At 42.3% G+C, this 23,399-nt stretch overlaps 1 protein-coding gene across 1 annotated transcript in view; it reads left to right on the forward strand.

Annotated features, from left to right (window-relative positions):
* DNAH7 (dynein axonemal heavy chain 7) overlaps nt 1-23,399 on the forward strand; it is a 261,702-nt gene that overhangs the window by 89,682 nt on the left and 148,621 nt on the right. Inside the window, exons 37-38 of the mRNA XM_063430168.1 lie at nt 6,761-6,929; nt 19,602-19,728. Coding sequence (XP_063286238.1) covers nt 6,761-6,929; nt 19,602-19,728 — 296 coding nt within the window. The remainder of the gene's footprint in view (nt 1-6,760; nt 6,930-19,601; nt 19,729-23,399) is intronic.

Here is a 23,399-nt window from a genome sequence, read left to right on the forward strand (position 1 = left end):
TTCGTTTTCAATGCTTTCCTATGGGGAGACCTAATGCGAATGCCGCGCATGCGCATTATGTCTCCTCGGCCGGTGGGCGGGATCAGTCTCGCCCACCGGCCGACGGAATCAGAAGGAGGAGCGGCGCGGAGGAGGAGACAACGATGAGGGACATCGTCGCTGCCTCAGGTAAGTGACTGAAGGGGTTTTCAGTAACTGGGGATTGGGGGGTGGGAGGGAGAGTGTACTTCCAGTGCCAGGAAAACGGATTGTTTTCCTGGCACTGGAGTTTCCCTTTAAGCTTCATTACGGCAAAAGATCTTAAAAGATGGTTGACTCTAAGTAAAGAGATACAAAGAATCAACATATTAATAATTACTTTGCTAGGAAATATGAGGGGAGAGTGGAGAAAAAAAGAGGAGAAACAGGATAAATAAAGTAAAAAGAGGACGGGAAAGGAAAAGGGGTGAAGAGCGGGGGAAGGGAGGAAAAGGGGAAGGAAAGGCATCTACAAATGTTTTTATTTATTTTTGTAGTTGTGATGAATGACGATTTATAGATGTACATAATGTAAAGAGGAAGTATATACACTAGCAGAATAAAAATGAATACATTTAGAAATGGAAGACAGCAGGTGATGTCATGAAATTAGAGGGGTTTTTTTTGGGCGGGGGGGAGAAGAGTCACAAGTTAAATAATACAGACCAAATGTTTGAGGTGTTAATTAATACTTATTTAATGATGAAACTGCCAAACATACTTATCAACAAACTCACAAGGGATTGAGAAAGTCGTGAAGATTTATATAACTAAGTAAAAAAGTGAAAATGATGAGAAAGAAAAGAGCACTGTAAAGTTAAAAATTATTACGTTATATGGAATGGTTTACTTACTAGGTGAAAATTAGATACATGGAACAAGATGGTAAGGGAATAAACAGGAGGAAAACATAATATAGGGGATCAATTAGACCTCTACACGATTACAAACTGGAATGAATAGGTTTTTTTTGGGGGGGTGGGGGGGTTAGAGAGATTCTGGGAAGAGAAGCATATAATACACATTTCACATTTAAGTGATGTTCAGAATACTATAATGTAATGTCCTAAGGGTGCTTTGGCAGAGTGACGGGGATGCAATCTTTGATTTTTTCCCCTTCTCCTCTGTATTGATTTAGTTATATATTTATTTATTTATTGGTTCAGTGGGATACCTATTTGATGCTTAGGTATGGACTCGGGCATTTCTAACCCAGCATGCTTACCCACAGGATATATGGGTTCCTTATCTAAGCAATGGGGGATATTGCTCGAGATACAGTATGGCATGGAGTGTTTGCCATACACAAGCTGGGTCTTAGGCTGATTCCTTTGTTTATGACCAGCCTGTCTATGTGTGTAATTTTAAAACTTTTTTTACATGCCCTATGTTATGATAGCCCTAATGTACCAATTAGAGAGAGAGAGCCCTTTGAGCTGTTAGAAATTTATAAATTAAGCTAGCATCATTGAACGCCTGTGGAATTAACTCACCTTTTAAAAGATCCCTTATTCTGGATTTCCTGTAGAAAAAACAAATTCAAGTTTGTGCATTACAAGAAACACATTGGATAAAAACGGACAAAATTAATATAACATCTATTAATTATCCACTTATTATAAGCGCGGCTCTGGAAGAAAAAAACATTCAAAACATTCAATACCAAGTTCTTGATAAGGAAGGAAGATATATTACCCTGGTGTGCGAAATAACTAATACACTTTTTACATTAGCTAATATATATGCACCTAATAAGTCTACTATAAAATAAATGTATAACAAAGAATATGAAGAAAATTGATCAAATCAAAAAGGGGGTGCTATTAATTATGGGTGATGTTAACTGTGTAATTGACCCTTTTAAAGATAGGAAGAACTACAATGGAAAAAGATTAATAAAGGAACTTCAGATAGATTACAAAATTTGATAGACCAATATAATCTTAGGGATATTTAGAGAACATTTCATCCACTGGAGTTGGACTTTACATGTTATTCAAAAACATTAAATTCTTCTCCAGAATCGTTCTTATTCTGGGGGATGTGGCTATGCTATACCTTGTTAAAAAGATTGTAATCCAGGATATAACATGGTCGGACCATAATCTTACTGGATTACAACGATTCTTTTGACAAGTTTCCTAAAGATTGGCGATTGAATAATAATATATTATATAAAAACTATAATATTAAACAGATAAAGAAAATAACTGAACTATTTTACTTGGAAAACAAAAATAAAGGGACATCAGATATTGTAGTATGGTGTGCTTACAAAAGCGTAATTAGAGGCCACCTGATGGGGATGGCAGCTAGAATGAAAAAGAAAGAAGCCCCCCCCCACACACACACACCTTCAGAGCTATACACAGCGCTAAATGAATATAAGAAACATAATAATAACACACCTTGTACAGAAATAGCAAAGAAAATATCAGAAATAGAACAGAATCTAAATGTGTAATTATCCAATAAAATAGCAAAAACTTTAGAATTTTTTCACTCCTATTGGTACCAAAAGGGCAATAAGCCAGAAGCGATTATGGCTAGTAAGTTGAAAAAGGAAAACAATAAAAGAGTGATATCTAGAATTAGGGATAAAGATACATATATTATGGCCCCAGAACAAAAAGGTGGAGCATTCGAAAAAATCTGTAGAGGTCTATATAACCTACCAGAGGGTTTTTTTGTAGTGATGAAGAATTTAAACAATTCTTTGAAAGTATAAAGATGCCCAAAATTCTGCCCAACCAATTAGAAACAACAAACCAACCTTTATCAGAAACACAAGTTATTAAAGCAATAGATACGTTTAAAGAACAAACTGCACCGGGCCCAGGTGGCTTTACGAATACATTTTATAAAATTATGAAAGATTAATTAAAAGAAGAACTCACAAATGTTTTTAATTACATGATAAATACAGGAAAACACCCTGGAGAGTTATTGAGATCAAATATCGTCCCAATTCCAAAACCAGATAAAGATCCAGAACTGATAAGCAATTTTAGACTGATTTCATTGATAAACACAGACATCAAAATATTCTTGTTGATTCTTGCGAAAAAACTGAAATCTGTCATACCAGATCTCATTAACAACGATCAGGTCGGTTTTATTCCAGGCCGGTCATCAGTTTACAATATTCGAGAAATAATTGACATTTTGGAGGCAACAGAGACCAAAAGGATCCCACTCATGCTCACATAAATAGACGCAGAGAAGGCGTTTGATAGGGTAGGGTGGGCCTTTATGTCAGCCACATTAAAGCAATTTGGAGTTACAGGTGCAATTCTAAAAGCAGTATCTGCTCTCTATGACTCTCCACAGGCAAAAGTCATGGAATCCGGATTTACCTCTCAAATTTTTAACATTAACAAAGCGACAAGGCAGGGATGCCCTCTCTCCCCACTGTTATACATATTAGTATTAGAACCTTTAGCCATTGCTATAAGACAAAATCCAAAACTTATAGGCTATAGATATCCGTTGGGGCAGGTTAAACTTCTCGGGCAGAATCAATATACTAAGGGCTTATATCTTACCAAAATGTCTCTATTTATGGAGAATTATCCCTCTTAACTATCTCGAAAATTGGTTACTAATGTTACATGCCTCTTTATAAAAAAAATTGTCTGGGATGGGAAAAAAACAAGAGTAAAAATGAAAAATTTAGCCAGGATAAGACAAGATGGAGGTTTGAGTTGCCCAGAAATCCATCAATATTATCAGGCCAGTAGACTGTTTCATATAATGTTATCACAGAATACATCCGCAGAAAAGGAAAAATGGTATTCAATAGAGAGACAGCACAGGGGTAGATAATTTATCCCCTCTATTCTGGATTTTAGATCTTAATAAAAACTTTATAGCTGATCCAAATCACATATAAATAGAGATCTAGCAGGTTTGTCGGATATATTTGGGGGAAAAAGTCAGACTAAAGAATAGAATAATAGATGCACTACCAATCTTAGTGATTAATGATATGCTAGATATCATTAAGATCAACTCTTGGAAGAGCAAGGGAATAAATAAAATCATAGATATAACAGAGGATTATAAAATCAATCCCTTTCAACAAATAAGTGAGGAATTCTGTATCCCACCAAATGATATCTTTAACTACCTTAGAATTAAAGGGTTTGTCTCAGCGTATATGATTAAGAATAGAGAGTGTAAAATAGTCGGAATTATTCAACTTGTCGAACTAAAAAACTGTAAAAAAAATATGCTGTTTAAATCTGTTAAAGTCTTATATAAGTTAAGACATGATAAACTTTCCAGAGCAATTGAAAAGTGGGAAAAAGATCTTCATATACAAATAGATGAGGAAGTTTGGAAAAGTATAAACATAAGTATAAACACGTATAAGTATAAACACTGCTTAAATTTGACAGATTTACTGTTTAAACTTTCTAATAGATGGTACTTGACACCAAATCTTCTAAATAAAATATATCCAAATACATCTAATAGATGTTGGCGGTGCAACATTGATAAGGGTACTTTATTACACACATGGTGGTACTGCCAGCCGATGTATACTTATTGGAAATATATAATTACATTAATTGATTATATGACAGAAAATAAATTAACAATTTATCCGGGAATAATTCTATTTAATTTAATTGAGTCAAAAATGAAGATAAAGGATTCAATGTTAATTTTACACATCATTACAGCAGCCAAATTACTGATAGCACAGAATTGGAAAAATGTACAAATCCCATCCACCCGAGAAGTGATAGCACAAGTAATATGGCAAGCAAAAATGGAAAGAGGCATCTTAGTGAGCTTAGAAAACTGCTACACGCAAATAGAATATTGGCGTACTTGGATAGATAAATTAGAATTTATAAAATTATCATAGAGGGTCTCTTATCCAGGTAAATGGAATGAAACAAGGAGGGAGACAGAGAGATGAACCATATGTTATGTAATGAAGTGGCCAGGGGTTTTCCCATACACCCGCCTTACATGTCCGACAAAAAATAACAATTAAATAAAGAGGGAATGGGTGGGTCAAATGGGCGTATAAAATAAAAAAAATGATGACGATAGTAGTTCAATCAAAGAGGTGAAAGGGCTCTCTCTCTCCCAATAAAGATAGGGAAAAGTCAGATAAGAAAGTGAGACTAAAAGGGTTATTGTAGGGATAATTAGAATAGGGATGGGGTAGGGGGCGGGAGGGAAGAAACATGGGGAACAAACAGTGAATTAAAGGTTAAACCCATAAAGTTTTACTATAGTTAAGTAAAGAAGAAGTATTGTATTAATAATGATAGAGACCCCAAAGCTGCTTATTTTATGTAATAGTTTAATAACTATACATTGGTGAGGTATCTATCTGAAATACAGTAAAAAATAGAAAAAAAAAAAAAACAAGGGAAAAATAAGTATACATGGAAAAAAGAAAGCAGCATTCACAATCTGAAGTGTTTTTGTTAGTCCTTAAACAGAAAGGAAAATCACAAAAGCTGCTTACCTGTCACAGAAAAATTGCCCCCTTTTAAAAAAAAATTTTTTTAACATCAACAGTGCCACTATTTAAAACAGCAAAAAGGCTGTCAGGAAGGGCACAAATGGGAAAAATGGGGCGCAGACAGGAAATGCAAAAAAATGTTGACACAAAAACATGTGCCACTTTTTATACATAACCCCTATAGTTTATTTTTTTTCATAAACATTTTCAGAGTTGTATAAGAATATAATATGATATGAATATATCAAGACTGCACTGGTACCCAAAGGGTCAAATGTGAATTTTAATTCAGTCTCTTGCTTTTTTCAACAATTGATTTTGTTCCTAATTAAGGCTTTCAAATGATTTTATATTTTTAGATAAACTTTTAGAATGATATATATATATATATATATGTCATTTGAAATGTTTATCCAAAAATATTAAATAATTTGGAAAGCTATTATATTGAATCATTAATCATTAGTTTTTCTCCATAATACTTTTATGTGTTTTTATTTTTGAAGTAGTAGACAAGGCACAGCTTTATCAAATCTATGTAAATACTTTTGACTAATAGACAAAGTTAGACGATGTTAGAATAAATAATCTGCTCAGTATTTTAATAGATTTATGGTCTCATCCTGCATGTCTCCTTTCTGCACCTTAGTGTTTTTAGATGACATCTTTAAAAAATATATATATATATTATGTGTATCGTTTGCAGGTGTTATTCACTAAGTGCGACTTGTCAGGAATTTCACGTGTTAGGCAAATCAATTAGTAATAATACCAAAAACAACTTCATGTATTCTGCACATCACGTTTCAGCTGTTTTAAGTTATTGAACTATATTAGGCAATAAAGATTAGGGTTTTATCAAGCTTTAGAAGACTTTTTGTAGAATTTTATCTCAGTTGAGTCTTTCAACTATCTGAGATTGTACATTGGTAAGAGATTATTATAAAACAATCCATTGAAGAGCACAGAAAGTTAGTTTGACAACTACTAACAAAAAAAATTCAAATTTTGTTGTTAATGAAAAATCATTTTTTTGAACACTAAGCAAAAATGCAAAACTTGTAAATTGTGATATTATGGCACCATTATTGGCTTTGTAGTCTTTTTAAAATTATTTTAAGATTGCCTACCCCTTCTGCATTCATACTACTGTATACAAATAAAACATATGCATGATAAAAGTTTTATATAGTATAGTTTGAACAAATACCGTATACGTTTTTAAACCGCTCATGGAAATTTGTTTTCTTTCAGGTGGTATTTGTCGATGATGTAAACATGCCTGCACGAGAGGTTTATGGTGCTCAGCCTCCGGTAGAATTGCTTCGTCAGTGGTTAGATCACTGGAACTGGTATGACCTGAAAGACTGTACAATGATCAAGCTGGTTGACATACAGATTATGTGTGCTATGGGTCCAGCAGGTAAGACTGTCTGGTGTTGTGAACTGTTGAAAAATGTTACCCTTTGCTCAGAGTTCAATGTTATCTACCCATCATATGTAAATTTCCATAGTGACTGTCTTGATTAAATCTGCTATGATAATAGGTATGATCATCAATGGCACTTTGTGAGGCCATTCATGCATTTTGCAGATATATATTCAATGATAAATATATGAAATACTCTTTGTTTCTTTAAAATTTGTGGAGGTAATTGTTGTAAATGTTTTTCTGGAGTACCGTGACTACTGTCATATCTAAAATTATTTAATCTTTGGGTAAACACTGCTCAATAGTCGTAGACTCTTTGTCTCTAGTTCACTTTTATTTAAATTTTAACTATTTCATGGGAATGCTCAATTAAAATTGCAACATGTGGGTGTGTGGCAGAGCCCATTCTCATATTTTAGTGCACTTTTCTAAACCCTCCTCCCCCCCATTACCACTCCTATCAGAAAATTCTAATGAAATAGCCCCAATGTCAACCTTTATTACCATATTACAACATACTATATATATATATTTTCTCACCTCTCCTGGGTGCTATGTTTATTCCTCATTCTTGGGTCCTCTACCAGAGGCCTAGGAGTTTAAGGGTTCTGCGCAGTATCTTAGCTGTTCCTAGAACTGCACTCTTCTGGACAGCGATCTCAGATGTCCCACCTGGAATCTGTTGAAGCCACTCCCCCAACTTCTGAGTCATAGCCCCGAATGCTCCTATCACAACTTGGACTACTACTGCCTTCACTTTCCGCATCCTTTCTAGTTCTTCTTTCAGTCCTTGTTATTTCTCCACCTTCTCATGTACCTTCTTCCTGATGTTATAGTCACTGGGTATTGCCACATCCACCACGACTGCAGTCTTCCATTCCTTGTCTACCACCAGAATGTCGGGTTGGTTGGCCAGCACTTGCTTGTCTGTCTGGATCTAGAAGTCCCATAGGACTTAGCCCTGTAATTATCAACTACCCTTTATGTTATTTACCATCTGGACTTAGGCATGTCCAATCCATATTCTGTGCAGATGTTTTGGTACACAATCACAGCAACTTGGCTGTGTCTCTCCGTGTATAATGTTCCTGCTAACATCTTGCATCCAGCTACTAGGTGCTGGACTGTCTCAGATGCCTCTTTGCACAGTCTGCACCTTGGCTGGTGTGGTAGACTCCAACTTCTATTGATCTGGTGCTGAGTGCCTGCCCCTGTGCTGCTAGGATTAGTGCCTCAGTGCTGTCTTTCAGTCCTGCCTTTTTTCAACCACTGGTAGGATTTTGTCATGTGAGCCACATCCACTATCTGCCTGTGGTACACCCAATGGAGAGGTTTGTCTTGCCAAGGAACCTCCTCTTTTCTTGCATACTCTATCTGTTAAAGTCTCAGGCATTCCCTTAGCAGTTCATCTTTTGGAGCCGTGAGTAGTTCACAGTGAGTAGTTTCCTCATCTTGACATCCATTGTGACTATTTCTTCTCTTGGCCAGGTTATTATTCCAGCTAGGCACCTGATGACCTGTAGCACATATGTGTTGATTGATTGGATCTTGTTCTTGCAATTGAGCTGACTCTTTGGAAGTACTTGGATGTTGCTATCCCCCTTGCCTCTTCCTCATGGTTGTCATGCGTTTGTGGTATCCCCAGGTACTTGTAGCTGTTCTCTACATCTTCTATTTCACCTTCTGGAACTTCAACTTCTTCTGTCCTGATCATTTTCCTTCCCTCTTTTTGCTATCATATGCCTGCACTTCTCTAGTCAAAACGACATTCCGATGTCCTTGCTGTATATCCTACGTAGGTGGAACATTGATCAATGTCCTGCTCATTCTTGGCATACAGCTTGATGTCATCCATGTAGAGTAGGTGGCTGATGGTAGCTCCACTCTTGAACCTGTATCCACTCTTCTTGATGATCTGGCTAGGGGGGGTTGAGGCCTATGCAGAACAGCATTGGGGATAGCGCATCACCTTGGTATATGCCACATTTGATGTTCACTTGAGTTATTGTCCTGGAATTGGCTTCTTTAGTTGTTTTCCATTTCCCCATGCGTTCTTGATGAAGGCTGTTATTGTTTTGTTGACCTTGTAGAGAGCCAAGCATTCTAGTATCCATTTGTGTGGCATTGTGTCATAGGCTTTCTTGTAGTCAATCCAGGCCATGCATAAATTGGTCTGTCTGGTCTTAGAATCCCGTGTGACTGCTTGGTCTGCCAGTAGTTGGTGTTTCTAACCTCTGGTGTTGTGTCCAATCCCCTTCTGAGTATTGTTGACTCAAAAGCCCTTGGATCTTGGAGGCTACAATGCCTGACAGGAGTTTCCCATTTTGTGGGGAGGCAGGTTTTTGGTTGGTTTTTGGATGGTGTTCCCTTGTGAGGGTCCTTCATGACCAGTATTGTTCTGCCTTGTGTTAGCCAGTCAGGTTCATTTGTGGCGTTCGTGCAGCGCTGTTAACTTCTTTATCCAGTAGTTGTGGATCATGTCAGGTCCAGGGGCTGACCAACTCTTCATGTGTGCTGCTCTCTGTTGGATATCTTCTACTGTGATGGTGACTGGTTCCTGTTCTGGCAGCATGCAGTAATCTGCTTTCAGTCTAGTAGCCACTAGACCTCAGTGTTATGAGATGCTTCTTTCTGAAATGAAAAGTCTTAGACAGTATGCAATGTTCATTAACTTGCAATATTTCACACAGGGTCTGAAACGTAAGTATAAAAACTAAAATTATATATTTTCTTACATACATACATAGTAGATGTGGCAAAAATAAATAACCACCCCCACCCATTAGAGGCGTTTGGGAGCCCTAAATAACCATAAGGGGAGATGACCTAATGTTTCCCCCCAGGCCCCACCCATGAGCGGCAGGTGGGGGCCCTAAAAAACCTTAAGGTGGGAGGACCTAATGTCCTCCCCCCAACCCCCACCCATGAACGGCAGGTGGGGGCCCTAAAAGACAATAGGGAGGGACTTATTTTTCCATCCCTCACCCATGAGCGGCAGTTGGGGGCCCTGAAAGACAATGGGGCAGGACCTATTGTCCCCTCCTGGCCCCCATCCATCATGAGCAGCAGGTGGGGGCCCTAAAAGACAATAGGGAGGACCTATTGTCCTGTCCACTCGCCCCCACCTATAAGCGACGTCTGGGGGTCCTAAATGACTGTGGGGGGGGGAGTAAGGACCATTTGTACCACCTGGCCACCACCTATGAGAGGCAGCTGGGGGCCCTAAATGACAAGGGGGGAACCTATTGTTGTCATTGGGGGTACTTTTGGGGGATTGTATAAATATTATGTATGTTTCCCTGTAACTGAGAGATACTTATTTACAGTGGGACCTCGGTTTACGAATTTAATGCGTTCTCCGGGACGTTTTGTATTGCGAAAAATTCGTAAACCGAAACACGGTTTCCCATAGGAATGCATTGAAAACCAATTAATGCGTTCCGGAGGTGAGAGTATTTTATCTGTTCAAAACTCTTTATAAAGTGCACTTTAAAGGCATAAATACTGTACAGGGACATGGTTAATCAAGAAATAACATTTCAAACATCCAACTTTATGTTTTAAAACATCACACATCAACTTTTAAAACATGGCAGAGTGTTGGTAACATGGTACAGTACACTTTAACTGTACATAAATCACACGTCAACAGGGAAAACATGGAAAATAGCAAAACAATTTCAACACTGTTTGGAAGATGAGGAGGACGAGGGAAATTGGACAGCACTAACACAAGCCGGTTCTTCTTCATGTCTAGGCTGTTTTTGTAGGAACCTTTCCATTGTCTGCTGCCTCTGGCGCCTTTTAAGCATCCCTCGGAAAGGGGACATGATGTCTGTGTCAAAACTGCTCACAAGTCTGTGGGCTAGAGCCTTATCTGGGTGGTGCTGCTGTACAAAAGTCTGTAGGTTTACCCACATTTGGCATGCCTCCTTGAGTTCCGTGGAAGAGAGCTGTTCCTCACTCATTTCCTCCTCCTCCTCAAATGCGATCTGCTCCTCCATCGACTCCTTCTGCAATTCCACCAGCTCCTCGGTGGTTAGGTCACGGTTGTGTTCCTCCACCAGCTCGTAGACATCCTCCTCAGTCACCTCCAGGCCCATGGTCCTCCCCAAGGAAACAATTTCCTCCAAGACTGTTGACTCTGGTGCAGGTGCAGAAGCACTGGAGGCAGGTTTTACAACACAGTCTGGCCAAAGGTTGCGCCAAGCAGAATTTAGGTTTGTCTGGCTGACCCCGGCCCAGGCAATGGTGATAATCTGCAGACAGCTCACAATGTCAAAATGCTCTCTCCAAAATTCATGGAGGGTGAGGCTTGAGCGATCTGTCATCTCAAAGCATCGCCGGAAAAGCTCCCTTGTGTAGAGTTTTTTAAAATTGGAGATGACCTGCTGGTCCATTGGCTGGAGTAGTGGGGTGGTGTTAGGCGGAAGGAATATGACCTTGATGAAATTAAAGTCCTCCAGCAAGTCTTCCTCGAGGCCTGGAGGATGGGCAGGAGCATTGTCCATGAGCAGCATGGCCTTGAGTGGCAGGTTATTGTCCAGAAGGTACTTCTTCACAGCAGGACCAAAAACCGCATTGACCCACTTCACAAACAAGAGGCGTGTGACCCAAGCCTTTGCGTTAGACTGCCACAAAACGCTCAACTGCTCCTTGTTCACCTTGTGTTTCTTGAAGGCCCGTGGGTTCTCTGAATGGTAGACAAGCAGAGGCTTGATCTTAAGGTCCCCACTGGCGTTGGCACAGAACAGGAGGGTAAGACGGTTCTTCATCGGCTTGGGGCCAGGCAATGAGGTCTCCTCTTCTGTGATGAAGGGACGCTTTGGCATCCTCTTCCAGAAGAGTCCAGTCTCGTCGCAGTTGAAGACCTGCTGAGGAAGGTAGCCCTCTGAAACTATGACCTCCAGGAACTCCGTAGCAAATTCTTCAGCTGCAGCAACATCGGAACTTGCAGCCTCTCCATGCCTGACCACACTGTGGATGCCAGATCTGTTCTTGAACCTTTCGAACCACCCCCTGCTGGCCTTGAAGCCTTCTGCATCTGCTGACGTTCCTGGCTGTTGTTTGAGGAGGTCAGCGTGCAAGGCCTTGGCTTTTTCGCAGATGATCGCCTTGGTCACTGAGTCCCCTGCACGCTGCTTCTGTTCAATCCAGAGCAGGAGCAACTTCTCGACCTCGTCCAGAACAGGTGGGCGTTGCTTGGAGACCCTGGTGACTCCCTTGGCTGCATCTCTCCCAGTAATCTTCTCTTTCATTTTTAGGATTGTACCGATTGTGGATGCACTCCTTCCATACTCTTTGGCAAGGTCGGTCAATCGCATTCCTCCTTCATGCTTCCTGATGATTTCCTTCTTGTCCTCAAGCAGAATCATCACCTTCTTCCTCTTCCCAGCTTCCGCTGCTTTCTTGGGTGCCATGACACCACCGTCCCTAAGTATGCAAAAAAAAATTAAAGATGCTTTACACCCATATGAGCTGGCATGGAAAACAACCCCACAATGCAAAACACACAGTAAAAGGCATGCACAGCACATGAGCTGTAACAGGCATGCACAGCACATGAGCTGTAACAGGCATGCACAGCACATGAGCTGTAACAGGCATGCACAGCACATGAGCTGTAACAGGCATGCACAGCACATGAGCTGTAACAGGCATGCACAGCACATGAGCTGTAACAGGCATGCACAGCACATGAGCTGGCATGGAAACCACAGTAAAAGCCATGCACAGCAGATGAGCTGTAACAGGCATGCACAGCACATGAGCTGGCATGAAAAGCAACCCCACAATGCAAAACACACAGTAACAGGCATGCACAGCACATGAGCTGGCATGAAAAGCAACCCCACAATGCAAAACACACAGTAACAGGCATGCACAGCACATGAGCTGGCATGGAAATCACCCCCAGAATGCAGAACACACAGTAAAAGGCATGCAAACAACCAAGCTCAGCTCCCTACCTTTCCACTTCTTGAGATGCACCAAAAAGGCTCCAAACCCTGCTGCAAAAGGCTCCAAAAGGCTCCACAACTTGCTGCAAATGGCTCCAAAAGGCTCCACAACTTGCTGCAAATGGCTCCAAAAGGCTCCACAACTTGCTGCAAATGGCTCCAAAAGGCTCAACAACTTGCTGCAAATGGCTCCAAAACCTCTCCAACACCTCCACACTACACACTCACGTGCTACCCACACTTCAGTATGCAGGGGGCGGAGCTATAAACCGGGACACTTATTTCGTATTGCGAAAAAAATTCGTAAACCGAGGCATTTTTTTTTACGAATTTTCATTCGTAAACCGAATTTTTCGTTTACCGAGGCGTTCGTTAACCGAGGTTCCACTGTACGTATTTTTCGCTCCATAAGACGCACCACACCATAAGATGCACCTAGTTTTTAGAGGAAGAAACCCAGCAAAAAAAATATTCTGAACAAACTGTCCCATAGTGTTTCTTACTATGGGACAGTTTGTTCAGAATATTTTTTTTCTCCCCTGTCCCATAGTGTTCTTCCCCCCTCTCCCATAGTGTTCTCCCCCCCTCTCCCATAGTCTTCTCCCCCCCCTCCCATAGTCTTCTCCCCCCCTCCCATAGTCTTCTCCCCCCTTTCCCATAGTCTCCCCGCCCCATAGTGTTCTCTCCTCTCCCATACTGTCCCCCTCCCCTCCCCTTGTCCCATAATTACTTACCTGTCTTGTAGCATGGGCTGGCCTTACAGCGCGCACCGCGGTACTGGAACTTCAATTTCAGGTTCTGGTTTCCGGCGGGACTGAAAGGAAGTGTGCACACTGAGTGCGCACTTCCTTTCAGTCCCGCCGGAAACCGGAACCTGAAATTGAAGTTCCTTTACCGCAGTGCGCACTGTGAAGCCGACCCATGCTACAAGACAGGTAAGTAAAACTTCATATTCGCTCCATAAGACGCACAGACATTTCCCCTCACTTTTGAGGGGAAAAAAGTGCGTCTTATGAAGCTAAAAATACGGTAATTGAGTTATAGTTTTTTGACTCAATTATCTCCCACACACAGGGATGGCAGGGAGTGGCTTGCTATGTTTCTGTATGGATACCCCCTGTTGGGGGTCTGTGTATAAATTGAGAGTGTTTGGCCTGAATAAACCAGAAAATAGCAGATGTAACCGGGTTACGGGTTACCTGGAGTCCGCTACAGTGAGTATTGTAGGGAAAATGTACTTGACCCACTTAGAATTTCGGATAATGTTCTCTATGAAATTACTAAACTAAATTGTTTTACTTAAGATGAGTTGCAGAGCGAGCTCATTAATACTTGGTATAAATGCCTATTCTAATTAACAGGATAATATTTCAATATTGATTTTTATACCTTCTATTTTAAATAAACTTTAGGATATATTTAAAAATTAGAAAAATAGAAGTCAACTTATTATTAATGCAAAACAAGGCACCCATCAATTTTAAAACAAACATTTTCATATTTACGTTTCATTGACTTGGTACATTCATTGTGAGCTTACTGAAATAATGTTTGTGCGAACAGCTCCACACAAACCCAGCATAGTGTAAAGCTTGTGCCTACTGGACATAAATTAGTTGAAACTCTTTTTTTTTGTATTGTTATCATTATTATTATTGGTATTTATATAGCGCTAACTAATTCCACAGCGCTTAACAATATTATGAAAGGGAGAAATTTACAATAAATGAGACAATTACACAGTGACACAGGAACAATAGGTAGATGAGGACCCTGCTCAAACGAGCTTACAGTCTAGAGGAGGTGGGGTACAAACACACAACAGGGCAGCAAGGGTGACAGCCACCAAACAAGGTGGAAAAGTAACAGAGCTGGAGATGAGAGTGGAGTATGGCACTTTTAGGAAATTTGGATAAGTATAGATTAAGTGTCAGGATTACAAGTTGATCCAGCACTTAGAACTTTATCACACCTAGGACTAAAAGGTAACGTCTTACCGGGCCTTAGAATGGCCGGACTTAACATACCAAAGAATAGTCAAAATACGTGCCGAGGTCGGGGACAACAACGATAAGGGAAAGCCAGAAGTCAGGCATACCAGAATACAGGGAAATCAAAACGAAGCCAAAGTCAATAACCAGAAATAAATGCTCAGCAACACACTCTTGGACAACCACTAAGGGAAACCACGACAGGGCAATGAGAAGTAAAAATGTGCTTAAATAAACCCTTTGCAAATCTGATTGGCCGAAATCAGTCTTTGACCCCAGAACGTGCGCGCGCGTCTCCCGCGTGACATCACACGCACGCCGACATTGTCATTAACATGGGCGGACGTAGGGCTATAATTTGGTGTAGATCCGCAGCGGCCGTCGTCCATCAACATGTTGCAGGAATCAGGTATACTGACGCATAGCCGCGGAGTGCAGATACCGCAAGGAGAGGATGAATATGTTACAATAAGTTACTCTGGGAGTCCATAAGCATTTCTGAACAGATGTGTTTTGATGGACTTCTTAAATAATTGAAGACTATTAGAGAGTCTAATGGGGGTAGGCAGGCTGTTCCAAAAGAAGGGAGCCGCCCGCGAGAAGTCTTGCAAGCATAAGTTAGCAGTAAGGGTGCGAGCAGCAGACAGGAGAAGGTTACCGACAGAGCGGAGAGACCAAGAAGGTGCATATCTATGAATAAGGGAAGAAATGTAAGAAGGGCTAGAGTTGGTTAGAGCTTTGTAGGTATGGGCTAGTATTTTGAATTGACACCTACAGGATACAGGAAGCCAGTGTAAGGATCGACAGAGGGGCGAGGTAAAGGAGGAGCGACGGGTGGGAAAGATCAGCCTGCCGGCAGCATTCATCACAGATTGTAGGGGGGCAGTTCGGCTTTTGGGGAGAGAATTACAGTAGCCCATGCCAGAGCATGAACAAGCTCCTTGGCAGCATCTTGCGTGAGAAAGGGGCTGATGCGGGCGATATTTTTAAGGTAGAATCAGCAGGTTTTAGCAACATACTGGATATGTGGCGCAAAGGTGAGGCCAGGATCAAAGATAAAACCAAGGCAACGAGCTTGCAAGGATGGACTGATGCAAGTACCATCAACTTGCAGGGAAAGCGAAGGAGGAGTATCAGCATTATGAGGAGGAAAAATAAGAAGCTCAGTTTTAAAAAAGATAGAATTTCAGAAAGCAGGAGGACATCTAATCAGAGAGTGAAGAAAGGTAAGCAGTGACATGTTGCAGGACCGCGGGGGAAAGATCAGGGGAGAAGAGATATATCTGGGTGTCGTCAGCATACAGATGGTAGCAGAATCCAAAGGAGTTAATGAGTTTGCCAAGAGAGGCAGTATAAAGAGAGAACAGAAGGGGACCAAGAACAGATCCTTGGGGGACTCTAACCGAGACAGAGCGAGAGGAGTAGGTGTCTTTTCAAAAGGAGACACTGAACGAACGTTGGGAGAGATAGGAGGAGAACCACGAGAGGACAGTGTCACAGAGACCGAGGGATTGAAGAGTTTATAGAAGGAAGACATGATCAGCTGTGTCAAAGGCAGCAGAGAGGTCAAGAAAAATTAGTATGGAGTAGTGGCCTTTGGATTTAGCTGTGATTAGATCATTTGTAACTTTAATAAGAGCAGTCTAAGTATAGTGGAGGTGGCGAAAGCCAGATTGAAGAGGATCGAGGAGGGAGTTGGAATTTAGGAAGTGAGTCATTCGAGTAAAGACAAGTCTTTCTAGAAGTTTTGAGGCAAAAAGAAGCAGGGATATGGGACGATAGTTGGGAGGGGAACACGGGTCTGGGGATAGCTTTTTTTAGGATTGGTAAGACAGTGGCCTGCTTAAGGGGAGCAGGGACAACAACAGATGAAAGAGATCAGTTTAGGATGTGTGTTAAAGATGGTACATGACAAGGGGAGAGAGATATGATGAGGTGGGAAAGTACTGGATCAAGCGGACAGGTTGTGGGATGAGAGGAGAGGAGAAGCAAAGCCACCTCCTGTTCTGTAGCTGGGGAGAAGGCTTGTAGGGTAGGGAAGATACGGTCCATGTGTGGTTGCGAGAGGGAGGAGCAAAGGGGAGATAAAGTAGCGTGCAAGGCTATCTGCTGAAAGGTCAGTTTGAGGGGTGGCTTGAGGTGGGCGAAGGAGAGAGTTGAAGATATTAAAGAGATGCCTGGGATTGCGTGAGCATGGGCTAACAAGAGATAAAAAGAAGGATTGTTTAGCAAGGGTGAGGGCTGTGCTATATTAACACAAAATGTATCTATAATAGAGGAAGTCTGACAAGGTGCAGTACTTCCTCCAGCAGCGTCCAGCTGAACGGGAGCATCTCTGCAGGTAGCGGATCGATTTAGCGTGCCAAGGTTGTTGAATCCCAGTTTTTCATTTGCCAGTCATGGAGACAAAATAAGTTGTACCTACTGTAAGCTTCTTAGTAAACATTATTGGTCAGTGATGGACCAAGTGGTTCAGACTGCAGTGATGACCAGCTATATATATTAAAATTAAGGCTTATACTGTTGCTGATAAGCAACAAGATAGGTGGACTGCTATCTGCTGTACAAGATTTGGGCCAAATATTGGGATTGCTCCAGTGACTGTAGCCACATAAAAAGGAAAATTACTTATTCAACACATATTTAGCTTTTTCATGTATTTGTTTATACAATAAATATTCTAGATTATAAAGATTGCCTGGAAAAAACACAGCATTATTTACCACTCTGGTCTTGGTAAAGGTATATCACCATGTTTCTACTGCAGGCAATGCTACATATTAAATACAGGGTGATTCAGCAAGAAACATTAATTGTACAGTCAAAATATTTGCATGATAGGGGGGGCGGGGCTTGACCGCCATGCTGACCGGTCGCAGGCTGGAGGGGCTCCTGACGACTTTGGTCCCCAATGGCGCAAAAATTGACCATCAAAGCAACCTGAGTGACCAGAGGCCGTCTTAAGCACCCAGGCAGAAGCCAGGGCCACCGCAGTCCCTGAGATCGGGAGTTCCAGTGCCCCCAGTGAGCGACATGGGACTTTGGGGCCTGCGGCCTATGGGGGTGGAGAGCGGGACGGACGGCCGCCGTCCTGCTTGTGAGCCTGGCCGCTGTGCGACAGCCTTGGGATGCGCCTCGCAGGACTCGCTTCCCCCCCCATGGACCGGGGGGGTTATCCCGGTCCCCATCGGAGGGAAACACCGCCCTACAACAAGCGTTAGGCGCCACGAGCCAGGGCACTAAAATGGCGGCGCCACGATCCACAATGGCCGACACAACCTCTCCTGTCTGCAGACGGAACCACCTGGCTGAGCATCACCCCTACCCAAATAAGCCCGCACACGAACCCGCCTTCCTACATGGTGAGCGGGATGGGGATGGAGAAGGAGGAAAGCGCCGGCGAGAGGGGCCCACGGAGGTTATGCATGTAAAGCATAACCGTGATCAAGCTGTCTGTATGAGCGCCTTGTCTACTGACTCACCCAAACGGCATCCATCACGCCCTCAGCCTCACTGCAGGGACACGCGACAGCATCGGCACCCGAGGCAGGGACCAGCACAGCCCCAACAAGGCATAGGTGGAAAACTTCAAGCAAACTACTCACCTGGGGTCACGACCAGGAGACCGACCGCAGCACACTACACCTTGCCGTGGAACCAGGACAACTCATCTCTCTGCCGGTCAGCCCAAAGAAAGTGATCTGCCCGTCCCTATCTCTGCCGCGTTCCTGCAGTTCTGTAGTGCATGCATGACCGAATTGTACTTGATTCATGGACGCTAATATCCTGTTAGCTATTAGACATGAGAAGGCACCCTCTATCTCCCTATATCTAAACATGCCACAGAACATAGCCTGTTTGCCTCTTAATAAGTCATAAATAGTACAAGCTTGTTCAACCCACCATATGTTCTTGACTCGTATACGCCTGTTTTATTATTAGTTTAAACCTGTATACATTGCCTTGTAATAAGCGTTTTAGAGCTAACCTGCTATTAATACGCGGCACAACTTCGTTAAGCTTGTACAGAGCCTGTCTAGCATGCTTCATAAGCCTATTGTCACACGTTTATGTATATAAGCACGACGAGCCTAGCATTTATTGTACACTTAGGCACATACATCCGACCCTACAACTCGTCAAAGCTACTATACAAGACGCTAATAGGACACCACAGATAGACCTCACGTGGTACAAGCCTGATCCACTTAACTTGCATTACATACGCCATTTCGCTAGTACACCATACACAGGTCTCGCTAATCCTACTACATAGGCTACTCAAGCATCCTACATATCAGACAAGATACATATGTGTGTATACAACTGAAATGTGCAATTAAACCGTGCCACTGTTTAATGTACCTGCGTTTATACATACTTGCACGCTTTAGAGGTGTTTGTAAATACTACTCGAAAAAGCGAGTATATATATTGCTTCACAAAGTTACCAGCATGAACGAACCTACAACTACAGTTTGTTTTACCTAGCCTGACTTCTCTTGTTTTAAAAAAAAAATGTGCTGTTAATGATTGCCATGTTATTGATATTCTTGTTTCATTCCATCGGCTTGTATTTGCTGTTGTGGCAATATAAGCGTGTTTTGTTATTCTAAGCACAATAAAAATAAAGAATTAAAAAAAAAAAAAAAAATATTTGCATGATACTATTTAAAACGTAAAGATTTCTAAAATCCACTCTTTTTGTATAGGTGGCGGAAGAAACCCAGTCACTGCCAGATTCCTTCGACATTTTAACACAGTTACAATTAATGAATTTGACGACAATTCAATGTATACAATATTCTCCAGGATTCTAGACTGGCATCTTACAATACGGTATGTTGTGAATGTAGCATTGGCAAATGTACAAATGTGTTTTTCAATCAATAGATCGGCATTTTGTGTGCTACATATCCCATGATACTAATCCATCTTAAAGAATGTCTCATCATGGGATAATTCATTATATTTACATTAAAAGTACACATACCGGGGGGGCGGAGCCTGGCACTGAACCGGACCGGACGCCATTTCTCCCAGCTCTGAAAATTAAATATACAATCTAAGAGCTATCTCGGTAACAAGCTACCATCCAACCCTGCAAACACCAGATACAGCCTGGGGACACCCCGCTGAACCCACAGATGCCCTTCCAGTACTCCCCGAAGCACCTAAAGGCAAAACGCAAAACCTGGGCCTACCACAAGCCCTCATACCGCGACCTTGAGTATCTCTGGGGCGGGGATCCTGAAGGAAACGCAGCGGAGCTGTGGTCGACTCAAACAGCAACTGCCAATACGTCCATGGGGCGCAGAAACCAGAAACCCACACCCGGTAATGCACCAGAACAGAGGGACATCGGAGCTATGCTCCAGCGGCACACCTCAGCCAAGACGGCGGCCGCCGAACACCCACCTTCACCAGGGTCTCCCCACACAGCTGCTCTTGCAACATCCCAGCTACAGAGCCCAGCGGAGGACACACAGCAACAGCCCACAGCATCAGCAGGTAACACTGAGCCTGCAACCAAACAGGACCTCCAAATCCTATATACTATGCTACAGGACAAGGCCTACTTGCTGCTGACCTGCCCATCCTGAAATCCTCCTTGCAACAACTCACAGGCAGACTGGAGGCAACTGAAGCAGAGCTCCGCCAAGACACCTCCACCATGCGGGCATCTATAACCCAACTACAGGCAGCCCAACAGGCTCTTTCACTACAGGTGGCAGTGCAGGAGGACAGGTATCGCCGCAACCACGTAAAGATAAGGGGCATCCCGGCCACCTCATGAGGAACTGCCACACTACGTGAGAAGGCTGCTAGCCACAGTGCTGCCACCCGCTACCGCAAAAAAAATAAACATCGCTGGGATGTATCGCCTACCGACGCCCACTACTACCACTAGCACAACATCGGGCGACGTCATACTCCGCTGCGCACTACCTCAAGACAAGGGGCAAATAATGACAGCGGTAAGGAACAAGACCCCGCTTACATTTGAGGACTCACAATTGTCCTTTTACCAGGACTTATCCAAAGCCACCTTGCAGTGGCGAAAATCCCTGAACCCTGTCACCGCCCGACTGCAGGCAGCAGGAGTGTCCTACAGGTGGGGCCCCCCACGATCCCACAGGGACTGATATTCCAGCGTTCCTCGCAGCTCTGGATATGCAGGAGGCGACGGCAGCCCCAGCGGCCCCAAATCGCACCCACGGATGGGACCCATCCAATGTGCCAAGAACTGCTGCCGACGGCCCGACGGACACCTGACTGGCAGGGACACTACCAGCCCCAACCCAAACCCACTGGAGGGACTCGCTCAACCAGCAGCTCTGGGCTGCACGACCATGCACCATGCACGAAGGCAGTCATCTCCCCCCCCCTAAAACGAGGAGGGCAGCACTCACACTACCGACACCCTAGATCTAACTCAAGACCTGTACATGGTCCCAAACTTGCTTTCACGTAAAGTCAGGTCTATTAACGGTAGTTCCACCTCTTAATAACTGCTATAGCATGGTATACCGCTCTATTCGTTATGCTCATTTATAGCTGCCATCTTGAATACATGTCTATCTGTATGTCTAGATTTCCTACCCACCGGCAAGCTGTAAACAGCTCATCGTTTCAATACCCAGATTCAATCTTTGAACCTCGTAATCATAGTCAGTGCGTAGCCTATGGTAGTATACTCTCTACTTTTTCCCACCCCAAGCGCTGAACGCCACTTATCATTAATATTTTATTTTCCTTTACAAGAAAAAAACAAGTGCAGCAATCTCAACGTGTATAATATTACTTCTTGTGACACTTTGTACTGCTCTTTATTGACATGTTTATGTTTCCTATGTACTTAACAATGCACTACCAAAATAAAGAATTAAAAAAAAAAAAAAGTACACATACCACTTTATAAATATACTAATTGGATAATTATATAATTATTACAGTTGAACAGTAAATGCTAATTCTTGTTATTCTAGCGATATTTTCTTTGATGCTATTGAATAGCTTATCACATTGGGTAAAGTAATCCAGCTGATGTGCCATCTTTTCACTCCACACTCATATCCACTTTCCCTAGCCCTCCTATCGATACCGTCCTTCCTCCCAGCCTCTTCCTAACAAAATTCCATATTTTCCTATCCAGCTATATGCATATAAATAAAATAAAAAATAACCAGTAAACACTGAACACAAAATAATTCTAATGCCATAAAAATGAAATATTACACCAATCTATAATTCTGCCTAACTATTCCATTGCCTTTCTTGCTGTTAGTATTAAAGGACCACTCTAGGCACCCATATTAAAGGACCACTCTAGGCACCCAGACCACTTCAGCTTAATGAAGTGGTCTGGGTGCCAGGTCCCTCTAGGATTAACCCTTTTTATTATAAACATAGCAGTTTCAGAGAAACTGCTATGTTTATAATAGGGTTAATCCAGCCTCCAAATCCTCTAGTGGCTGTCTCACTGACAGCCGCCAGAGGCGCTTGCGTGATTCTCACTGTTAAAATCACAGTGAGAGCACGCAAGCGTCCATAGGAAAGCATTGTAAATGCTTTCCTATGAGACCGGCGGAATGCGTGCGCAGCTCTTGCCGCGCATGCGCATTCAGCCAAAAGGGAGGATCGGAGGCGGAGAGGAGGAGGAGAGCTCCCCGCCCGGCGCTGGAGAAAGAGGTAAGTTTAACCCCTTCCTCACACCAGAGCCCGGCGGGAGGGGGTCCCTGAGGGTGGGGGCACCCTCAGGGCACTATAGTACCAGGAAAACGAGTATGTTTTCCTGGCACTATAGTGGTCCTTTAATGATGTATAACAATGTCCTTTTGTTGCTGCTATTAAAGATACCCAGAATCTGTGACTCCTTTTATTCTTTACTGAATCACCTTTTATATCTGACCATTTAAAGTGGTTATATCCAGTACATTTTTGTGACCTTTTACTTCGTGTAATTTTTTTAATGATACAGTTTCTCTTTTTCTTTTTCCCTTTTCCCTCACCGAGCTATATATTTTTAAATTAATTGATATTGGAATTCTTTCTTATTGTTTTTTTTTTTTCAATGCACGTTAGCACAGAGCACAATATATATATTTTTTATCCAATTTCAGTTTAAAAACCTGTATGGACTCTGATAAAACTACCACTTCAGGCAGAGAATTCCATAACCTCTATGAGGAACGTTCAGTGCCTCCATACAAAGCGTGGAGACACTGGCAGAGGAAGCAACTCTAGTGGCTGTTTCTCTGAAAAGGCAGTGTTTACATTAAAAAGCCTGCAGGGACAGGCAGTAGACAACAGAACAACTACATAAAGCAGCAGTTGTTCTGGTGACTATAGTGTCCCTCTTAGAGGTAAAAATATTATTTACAATAATGTACATAACACATTAAGAGACTGGGAAAAAAATTATCAGTTTGCTCAATTTAATTCCTAAAGTGTTTCTAGCAACAGAACAAAGAAAATACTATTTTTGTTTCGTTTTATTAGGGTGAAAG

The sequence above is a fragment of the Pelobates fuscus genome, chromosome 8 (assembly GCF_036172605.1).
Source record: "Pelobates fuscus isolate aPelFus1 chromosome 8, aPelFus1.pri, whole genome shotgun sequence".
Lineage (NCBI taxonomy): Eukaryota > Metazoa > Chordata > Amphibia > Anura > Pelobatidae > Pelobates > Pelobates fuscus.